This window comes from Phalaenopsis equestris, unplaced genomic scaffold (genome assembly GCF_001263595.1).
Source record: "Phalaenopsis equestris unplaced genomic scaffold, ASM126359v1 Scaffold000780, whole genome shotgun sequence".
Lineage (NCBI taxonomy): Eukaryota > Viridiplantae > Streptophyta > Magnoliopsida > Asparagales > Orchidaceae > Phalaenopsis > Phalaenopsis equestris.
In genome coordinates this window covers 60,854-72,238 of record NW_018165220.1, presented here as the reverse complement: position 1 = coordinate 72,238, position 11,385 = coordinate 60,854, and the positions used below count along the sequence as shown (strand labels likewise).

Here is an 11,385-nt window from a genome sequence, read left to right as displayed (position 1 = left end):
GGGCTATTAGAATTGCTTGCTACTGTCATCTGGGCCCTTTGCTTGTAGAAACTGACTCTACTGTTCAATATTTTACTCCATGATGAAACTCCTCCCTGGAATCTAATCATGTGGAATAGACAGCTGAATGCCCTTTTACACAGCTGCATGGTGAAATTTAACTACATCCTTAGGGAGGGCAATTGTCCAGCACATTAAGGGTAGGAACAGGGTAGGAATACTGAACAGACTTATGTTGGGAAGGCACTTACACCAAATTTAAAATTTCTTCTGAATGGAGATAATATGGCACTCCCCTAAAACCCTGTAATATTTTTGGAGTAGTAGATATATTTGTGAAGCTAATGGGATATATATAGATATATGCATATATCTCCTTATTTTGTTTGGTGTAGCTACTATATATATGTGTCCATATATATATCAAGCAAGTAGGCATTTTTTGTTTCCCTTTTCTTTTGGGAGGATCTAATCCCCCAATACTTGTAACCTCCTTTATCTATTAACATGTAAGGAGCCTTAGTTGCTCTTTCCTGGAATATATATATATATATATATATTAACATCTCTAAATAGAGTAGGCCAATAAAATCCAGATTGTAAAATTTTATGAATAGTTCTATCATTCCCAAAATGTCATCCAAATTCAGAATCATGACATTTTTATATATATATATATATATAGTGTTTTTTTGTGTTTTCTAGAAGGGGATTATCTCCCCCTCCCTATCCTTGTACTTTCTTTTTAAATATTAACGCGTAGGGAGTCACCGCTGCTCTTTCCCCCAAAAAAGAATATATATATATATATAGAGAGAGAGAGAGAGAGAGAGAGAGAGAGAATAATTGAACTTTACATAATCTCGTTTGTATTTTGGCATGATAAATTATCAAGCCGAACACCAAACATAAACATAAAAATTTGGCTTATTTGTATCATAGGTCGAACCAAACAATCACACCTACTCAAAAGAAACATCTATAAACCAGCTTAGCACAAAATTCAAAAACCAGAAAAAAGAGAGGGTTCAGTAACAAACCTGACACAGGGTGCAACAGGGGCACAAAAGATGAATGATGCAGTCTTCTAAAGAACTACCACTACCCTGCAAAACTAAATTTCGCACATTTCAATAGATTTTCAAAACTGAGAAAATTGAACTCCTGAGAGTTAAATAGCTTGAAAAGCAATGAAATCAGCATGCAAGAGAGCTCTTCGTACAAATATGGCATAAAGGCAAGGCAAAAAAGAACTTTCCTTTCTTCCGGGCAGAATGTGCAACCTGACACCTAGGGTTTTAGCATTGTTATTTCACTTTTTCTGTCATGTCATAGAATTTAATATTTTTTTGCATTAATTCTAGACAACAATATGTTATCAAATTTAGAATTCATTCATGGAACAGAAATATGTATCAAGTATGCCGACAGAGGATAGCCGGTTTGAGCTGCATAATAAAATGGACATGATGCAAGGCCAACAAAAACACATGAATCATAAGCTCGCCTCTTAGGATCCTGTCAGTCTCTTAGAAGCTACACAACCAAAACATCAATAAACATTTGACCATAATGCAGGTTCTATGTGCCTTCTCAAGAAGGCAGAAGATAATTTCAAAGAGTAGCGCTTTACTCCCCAAACAAACCCAAGCACGAAATCCCAATTCTTGATTATTGCACATTGGTCATGCGGAAATTTGTATTGCTAACATAAAATTGTAGTATTTCATTCATGCTGATATTAGCACGACAATCAAAGAAATTCATTTTATATGAGTATTTGTTAATGGAGTGAAACATAAATCATGATGAGGAAACTATACTTCGATTTTAGAAATGCTGGACCTGATGCACCTATGAATTACCACAAAAATTCAGATCTCATAAAATCAACAACAATCAAAATGAAGATTGCCACCATATTTTTTAAGTTAATAGCACCAAAACCACAACAACCTTATTTTTGGGCACCTAGAAACCCTTCTGTTGTACATAGTGAAAATAGAACCTAGGCTCATACTCCAAAGTCATATCATGGTTATGTTGCCCCTACCAAACGTCATGCATGGCAAGAAAAAAGATACCCAAATGTGAAGTAAGGCTGCACTGATGGAAATCAATCCCAAGTTTTTTTTCCTAATATGTTAGCCAGCAATGATCATGTTTATAAGAAATAAGAATTATCGTAAGGCCCTTGATTCGTTAAAATGCAAGTCATTTGGGACAAAATATTTTGGGCCAGCATGAAGAAGCAACTCAACATGTTAAGATCAAGCGGTTGCTAGCTTTTTATGACAATGAAAGTGACTATGTTATAGAAGAACTAACAAAGACGAACAAAAAGTATGAAAACACTAGAAAAGATCCTGCAATGACAACTTAGCCAACCCAGTAAAACAAACAATGATACTGAAGAAGACGAATATGTGAAAGAAACCCTTTGCGGCAGTCATCATCTTCCCTCTTATAAGTCCTCCAAAGACTACACATTCACGCTCCTAAATAATCCTCGCTTGAAAGTGAAGAGTACAAGAAAATTGCACCATCGAACAATTTTCACTCGACTATAAGATATCTTATAAGAGAACCACACGGGCTTCTTTATCATGTGAAAAAGAATGACTGACCAAGCCTTGGAAAGGGTAGATGAATTAAATGTTGCCTTGAAAAAAAAAAGGAAAAGGAAAAAAAAAAGAAAGGGCTGTTGGAAATGAACGTTAAAGTAATGAGGCTTTAAAAATTTCATAAAGATATAAACTAATTTTCACATAAATGCATTTATATTTATAAAATCTCATAACATACATGCAAAATGTGAAAATAAACAAGAAATTCATAAACTAAAAGAGTCACAACTTGAAATTAACTGAATAGAAAAAAAGGGGATATAAAAAAACTGTGGAATGGCATATTTCATGTTTTGTAAGTCCAACAGACCTCTAGATTAGTTTTGGTTGTTGCACAAATCTAGTCCATCATAAAGAATCCCATAATTCCAACAACATGCTCTTCGACCAAAAAAGAAGAACTTTGTACAAAGAAGGTCAAATAAACATAGAAAAACGAAATACCCATTGGCACGCCTTCATACATTATTCAATATATGTAGGCATACAATGAACCAATGTAGACAATAGCTCAACTATATATAGAAATCTATGTGAAGGATAGCTTAAAAATAAAATTGAACTTTAACTGGCTCATCAAACTTACTAAAAACCAAATATAAAAATTGATTCAATAAAATATTTCACATTTCTACTAATGATTCTAGACTTTGAGCTCCTCATTAGATGTACTACCCTGACTCCATTTCATGTTGAAAACTATTAGTTGAATTACAACTTCCATTTATCTGGCATGTAAGTAGATATTTTTGCGCATGATCAACATTCATGCTAGAATTCAATGAAAGAGAGAGATTACTCATAAAGTTTACATATACATAGCAAAAGATGGTGAGCACTAAAACCTATATATATATATATATATATCATGTTTGCACATAATGAGATTACTTTAAGGTACTTTAAAGAATCCAGTTGCAAGGACAAATAGCACCAAGCCTACAACAAACCAAAGGTTGCGCTTACGAACTAGCTCTCCAAAGTGGTATTATTAGCAGTCCATTATTGAATGGGATGACTTGGTTTTTGCAAAGATTATTGAATGATTCAGTGAAAACGTGTCATAACACAACATAATGATGCAAGATGATTTGGGATTTAGATCTCTTATTATAATTAGGATGATGTAGTTGATGCATAACACAAAAAAAATGAGATACACAGATTGAAAACCACTAAACACACTTTCATCAAATGCAAACATAAAAAATAAGAGACTTAGAACACAAAAGGTGATGTAATGATTGAATAAATCCAAAAAGAATCAACAAGAAATGAAAACAGCATAAAGTAAAACGAGCGATTGCAAGTTTTCTAAAAGTTAAACTTACCAAAGTTCAACAAAAAAAGAGACTCTAGCAAGGTAATAATAAGATATTTAAAAGAAATTACATAAAGAAAAGAGTCCACTGAAGAAAAATTCATGCCTCATATTAGTAAAATAAGATGACTTCCCAATGAATTACAGTCACAAACATATTTCACTCAAAGGAATCATATATACAACTTGTACACACAAAACTGATCACTAGAATATAAAATCTATCACATAAAAATTTTTATTACTATGTGTTTTAGACAATCAATTTTGCACATTTCTAATATTTAGATTAGTATATATGGTTCAGACAAAATCAAACCAATTCAATTCCAGTTAACTTCAAACTCAATCCATGATTTTTTCAAATATTTAAAATTAGTGACAAAGAAAGTCAGTAATGAGGTAAAGAAATTCCTCATACATATGTTATCCAAATTCTCTTATAAAAAAATAATTATGATAATTAAGGCCCCTAACATCCTCGTGTAATATTAATCAAAAAAGCAGAATGTGCAAGCAGCAAAAATTAAAGCTTATACAAAAGTGCAACAAATCTCATTCTCCATTAACTTCAACTTAAAGAACCTCAGAAAGCATAATTGAGCTCTAAAAATGAATCAAAATTGAACTGCAACATTTAAGCCTAATATCAACCACAAACCATATAGTCGATCCGTTGCCAGACCATATGAAGAAATCTAGCATTAGTAATTAAATTAGTTATCATATGGCATATCATCAAATTCATGCTACAAATTTAAACTTAAACTCAAATTGAAAATAAAAAATAATTTATGAAATAATAAAACAAAACAAAACAGTGCCGAAATCATTTATTTGCCTGGTGTTTTCTTTAGTTATAAGCAAGCAGATCTCCTTAGCACGAGATGTGGATGCGTATCTCGAAAGTAAAAAAGAAAATGATCAAAAGAATTAATTTTTTTAGGATAAGATTACAGAATTTGCAGAGCAAATAAATTTTAAAACTAAGACTAACAAAAGTTATAAGCTAGAAATCATAATTTAAAAATTGCAAAGTGATTTCTCTCATTCTCCACATTTGTTGTAAGGTTTATTGCTACACCTCCCAAAGCATATTTAGTTAATAGCACAATAAGGCGCATTTCAAGCACATCTAAATAAGTGATTGCATAGACTCTACAAATAACTTTTCAAGCAAAAGAGCATTACCTTAATTAAAAAAACCACAAGTATTAGTAGTGGAGCATCAACAACTCAGTTTAAGGTGCAAAAAAATAGTCAACTTATTAAAAAGATGGGGACAATTGATGTAGCCTAATTCTATAGTAGTCATTAGAAACATAAGCAAATTATGTTTATTTTTAAATTTAACTTTGTAGGTGATTTGCATGGAAGATTATTAAATATACTTATATTTTGAACTGTGGAAACTATGACTCATAAGCGTGCCTAAGATGGGTTTTTCGTAAGAAAATATTTAGCTTTGTGCAGTTGAACATATGGTACGTTCAATTCAAGTTATAAGAAGACCGCACATACCATAACGTTCAATTCAAGTTATAAGAAGACCGCACATACCATAGATTGAAAATTTTCTCACCCTATACTGGAAATGGGAGTTTGTGCTTCCTGATGAAGTAGTAATATAAGGTACAATGTAGGGTATGCTGCTTATAATTTTTGGTACTTGAAAACTGATTGATATCAAAGTCATATTGTAAGATCTCATGGGACGTTAGCTTAGACATCAGGGTACTTTAGACTGTATTTCGAGATGTTCCAAATATGTAGGAGCCATCATACTCACAATTTATTATTCAATTATTGTTAAGAATATTTAAAATGAATGAAATCCCTTCCTATCATGAATGAGAGGTTCTTGTTTCATTTCTTGAAGCTTTAATAAAAATAGCGGAAATGCGCCAATGGAACTAATAAATTAAGAATCAAGCAACGAAATAGAAACTCATCACTTGTGATTTCTTCATCTCATGAAGCTCCAAATTGTTGGTTTCCTTCAAATGCATCATGGTAGTATGCCTTTCCCAAAAACAGCTTCTCCAAGTGTGATCTTATTATATCTAGAATTTACATATGCAGTACTAAGAAAAATTAATTGTATTTGCTTATTTCTTCATTTTCTTTGTATGCTATAGAATATATAGATGATTTATTTGGCCTTAATTCAGTCTTGATATATTGCACATCTCTTAAACCCTCAAGTAAATTCATTAGAGCCTCAAAATATAGGATTGGTTGCCAGTGAAATAAAGCCTCGTATTTTCACACTTCTAAGATTAAGCTACAGCAAAAGATTCAAATTTCTCTTTGCCAAAGGCCACATCAGTTGTGAGGGCATCGGATCCAGCAATATGCTCTTACATGCATGTAGAGTTTGGATTATTCCACAATAATAATTTTTTGAAAATTTTGTAACAAGATGCGGTTGTACATGGAAATTCAGTACTTACGTACACTAATGCATTAGAATAACAATCACATAGTAGCATAGTTTGGAAAAATAAATAGTAAATTAAAGAATGAAATAAATGACTTTTAAATTTAGCATCTGGGGTAACACAAATTTCAAAATTTTCTGACAGAATTTCCCTCATCCAAGTAAAATAAGAGAACCCAACAAACTTGCCATATAGCTTTTAACAGTTTCCTGGTTACAAGGTTTTACTAACATGGTGAAAGAAGAAAGAAAAATAACATTTAAATATAGCATTTGTTAACCTTGATGAAATAGCATATAAACCATTCACTTGAAATAAACCTTACCTACACTAATATAAATACATAATCTTTTTCATGCCAAAAAGATACGGCAATGAGATGAATCAATTAAACTTAGAGATTTATGAACAAGAGTAAAGATGCTTACTCTTATATTAAACATTTTCCTGATTCTAGCACGAAAATAGCCTGAGTACAGCAAAACTAAGATGGTAGATGCGATCCCCACATACAAGAAATAATGCTGCTTAGCTATGCCAAAAGCAATAAAGCTGCTCAGAGCAAGAGCTAATAGGGTAAGATAGACGATACCCTGAAAAAAAAAATTTAAGATCATCATTTCCAGATATCCATCAAAAAGCAAAGATCCAGAAAAATACTCAAAAGCAAGCTAACTCAACTTTATTGACAAGTTAAAAACTAACCTTATCAATGAAAGTTAGCAAGATAAAAATAAGTAACACAATTAGGACATTAAACTCAAATAGCTAGTTACGGACAATCAGATCAAAATTCAAAAGTACTTAATATCAATTTGCATCAGGTGCATTTGCATTACAAAATAGACTTATTTCATAATCTATACCTTGCACAAAAACTCAACTAAGTCAAATGAGCATACTTTGTAAGAATAAGATAAAAATGGGACAGCTACAGAAAGGTAAGGTAATACCTAGATATGGTAGATTTAAATATCTTAGATCTATTATCCAGGAATCGCGATATAGATGACTATATCATCTCATATAATCTCTAGAGTTAAATCTGAATGACTAAAATAGAGAATGTGTTGCGATTTTTCGGTGGTAACAGATATAGTGAAAGTTTAAAGATAAATTTTATAAAATGACAATTAGTCAGGCAATGTAGTATGAATCTAAATGTTATGCTTTAAGAAAACCATGATTTCTAAATTGAGTTTGACAAAAATTACAATGATAAGATGGATGTGTGGAAAAAATAGCATGAATAAAATAAACAAATATCATATTAAAGGAAAGGTTGAAGTGACAACTCTTAAGGATACGGTGACTTAAAGTAGACTAAAATAGTATTAATATATACAATGAATCATAGATAATGAATTTATCAAACGAGTTGATAAAATTAATTGCAGAGTATTAGGAAGGAAAGTAGATTTAAGGTTAAATCGAAAAATAAAATTATTCAAAAAAGATTTTATGAAGAATATGTTTAATACCTTAAAGAGCACTCGACATAAATAATTTGAAAATGAGGATTCATAACAATTGCCCCAAATAATTGGGATAAGGCTAATGACGATACGATGACAAAAAAGGTAACCAATTGAAATTGCAATTAGTAAAAATAATCATATTTGTCAACGATAAATGTTGCATCATAGCGCAAAAACCCTTGTAGAGTGATAGTGAATAGTGCATGGTGCGACAAGAGCTATTTTAAACATAATGTAAAATATAAAAAAGTGTTGAATAAAAATACAACTAAATATAAAAAACTATTAAATTGAAATGTAAAACAAAACAAAATAAAAACAAAAAAAATGCTCATGCTCAAGTATTTAACACCACCAACAACAAGCTTTTATCCCACTAAGTGGGATCGGTTACATGAATCATATTGTGTTCTATTGCCTCAAATTTTCAATTAATTCTAAAAAATTAAGATTATTTTAATACAGGATGACCAAGTCTTTTTAGGTCTACCTCCAAGTTTCTTAACATATGTCAAATCTAAAACATTTACTCTTCTAACTAGATCACCAGATGGTCAACATTTAATGCGACCAAACCATCTAAGACGATTCTTTCTAATCTTGTCTGCCACGAGAGCTATACCAACCCTTTTATGGATGCATTCATTTCATATCTTGTCTCTAAGTGTCAAGCCACTCATCCACCTAAGCATTCTCATCTCAAAAACACTTAACATGGTTTAATGCTTATCATTTACAAGCAAACATTCTGCATCATTAAGGATTGCAGGTCTCACCACCATCTAATAAAATTTTCCTTTAAGTCTAAACGGTACTTTTCCATCACACAATAGGGCCCGATGCATTCTTCCACTTCAACCACCCAACTTGAATTCCACTAATAACATCCCCAGCTATATCACCATCACTTTGAACAATAGACCCGAGATGTCTAAAACGTTCACTTCTTTTAATGATTTGATCACCCATTATTACAACTTTTTCACTTTATTCCATACATTCAAGTACTTAACACCAAAGCATAAAATTATAAAATTAGGTATTGAGGCATTTTTTGTCCATACGATGAAGTGTAAGCCTTAAAACTAATAAATTGCACAGAACAAGAAGTATTGTACTAAGTTTAAAGTATGTAGTAATGACCTAATCTATTAATATAATAAATGAAAAATATTAATATAGTAACATCCTAATATGGTAAAAATAATAAATTGTTTAAAACAATAAATAACATGCTAATACCTAAACATCAAATTATAAAATAAAAAGACTTACATAAATGTTAAAGTAAGATATAATTGCATAAAGATTTTAAAAAATTTCAATACAACGAGAATCTCTCTCTACTATAATCCATCAAACTAATAATGTAACAAGCCACCATGGGTAAAAATTTTTAATTCAAAAGTGTGTATAACAATTTATTTTATCTCAAACTATTCTCCCATTGTATATGTGTTCTCTTAATCCTACTTATTTAAAATCTCAATCATCTTCCACGTATTTAATTAATATCAATTAATAAGAATATTTACTATATTTTAAAATAATGATTTTCAATAATAACAATTTCAATTATATGCTCAAATGTGTATAATATAGGTAAATAAACAATGCTTTCAGGGTTATTTTACTAAAATTTATTTTAAGAAAAATTTTCGATCTGATCGCATACATCTTGACGCGCCTTGAGGCAAGCCTCACATTATGTGAAGTGAGCCTCATGTAGTGCCGATGAAGCGCAATCCTTTTTGAGAATTTTTCAAGAAAAAAATAAGGTGGGCCTCATATTGCATAACTTTAAACCATGCTTTGTGCTTTGATCACGAAAAATTCAAATAAAATATATATTTTTTATAAAGTCTAATGTTTCATAAAAGATTTAAACTAATTATCAAAAGAACTATCATAATCATAAAAAAATGCATATCCACATATACCAATATACATATATATTGATATGCATGTGTGAGTGCGTGTGTGTGTGTGATATACAATTTCATAGTAAACTGAGGAATCACCTTAACGTGAACCATTTTGGGGTGTCATGTCGCACCTTGCATCACGGTACACCATTTGTGCTATTGACATGTATGGGTACAAATTAGTTAATCTTAGATTATTTTTTCTCGTGATTCAGCAGAGGTTTAAGCACTATAGAGTTCACAATTTGACTTTCTAGACTTGATGACACAATATCACCAAGCTTAAAGTCTTACCATTGAATGTGTAGAAGTATTAAATGACAGAAATCTAATAAGAGCAAAAGTTTGCATACTATAAGAATAAGAACACACCTAATACTAGAATAACAAAGATTACTCATAGAAGAACTTAGATAATGATAGATGCAATGTTACATTATTAGTTTGATGGACGTAAAGTGGCCTAGTTTGTTTTCTTGAAATTAAGAATCATGTAATTTAAAAGTAATAAATTTTTTAGATTCCATCATTTAGTTGGATGTCATTTAGAAATTAATCTTGCCTTTAAAATCTGTAAAATACCTTCAAAATCCTTCAAGTGTGATGATTTTAATTTCACACACATAATAGGTGTGAGGTGTGAACAATATCATCACTTTTTAAAAACATGTTTTCTATCTTCAACCAATCAAATGAACCATATATACTTACGCAGATGTGAGGGGCCATCAAAATCCCTCAAGTGTGATAATTTTAATTTCACACAATGTAGGTGTGAACAATATCAACACTTTCTAAAATCATGTTTATCTTCAAGCAATCAAATGAACCATATATACTAACGCAAAGTTGTGAGGGGCGGGAATCATGAGGAGGGGACCGTGAAAAAGTTTTGATCTAGCCCCTCTTGGACCAACCAACACTCACAAGGGGTGGGATTTGCCATCCCACCAAACTTCCCATTTCCTTTTCCATTTCCCTCCTATTCCTCCTTCCTTTTCTATTACTCTCCTTTTCTATTTCATGCCTATTCTATGTCCTTTCTTTTCTATTTGTTTCTTATTCTAATCCTTACCTATTCTATTTACTAATCATTATTTTATGTGTGTGTGTGTGCACGCACGCGCGCTTAGATTAGCGAGTTTTAATTGTTTTTTTGAGTTCAAAATTTTGTCACCCCTGCCGAGGGTTGTAGCTGACGACAAGAAGATGATCATGCTGTAAATCGTCCAAGATGGTGACTCTCACTTTTCCGCTGTCACCACTCAACATCGGCAAGCCAGCAAGCAGTCAGCCCCTCCAACAAAACTCCAATAAGTCGTCGATGGCACCAGCTGCTACTAGCAGGCTGCTGCACCCTTCCGTGGCACCAGCAGGCCGCCAGTTAGATCCTTTCCCTTCCAAGTGGCCGCCCGCATTGTTGCTTCCTCCAACCACCTTCCAGCAGCCAGCCACTTCCAACACTCGTCCAACTGCTGTCAACTCCTCTTGACACTTACCTAGCAGGCAGCCGCCCACCCTACAAGTCGGCTACCATCTCCATCCCTTCTAGCATCCTACCAGCACGTGCAGTTGAACTTCAAGGCACCTTCG

At 32.2% G+C, this 11,385-nt stretch overlaps 1 protein-coding gene across 1 annotated transcript in view; it reads right to left on the bottom strand.

Moving 5' to 3' along the window:
* Positions 1-11,385, bottom strand: part of LOC110031159 — a 47,600-nt gene that overhangs the window by 25,590 nt on the left and 10,625 nt on the right. Inside the window, exons 3-4 of the mRNA XM_020734235.1 lie at positions 6,818-6,982; positions 1,041-1,106 (exon numbers count right to left, since the gene is read on the bottom strand). Of these exons, the coding sequence (XP_020589894.1) occupies positions 1,041-1,106; positions 6,818-6,982 (231 nt within the window). The remainder of the gene's footprint in view (positions 1-1,040; positions 1,107-6,817; positions 6,983-11,385) is intronic.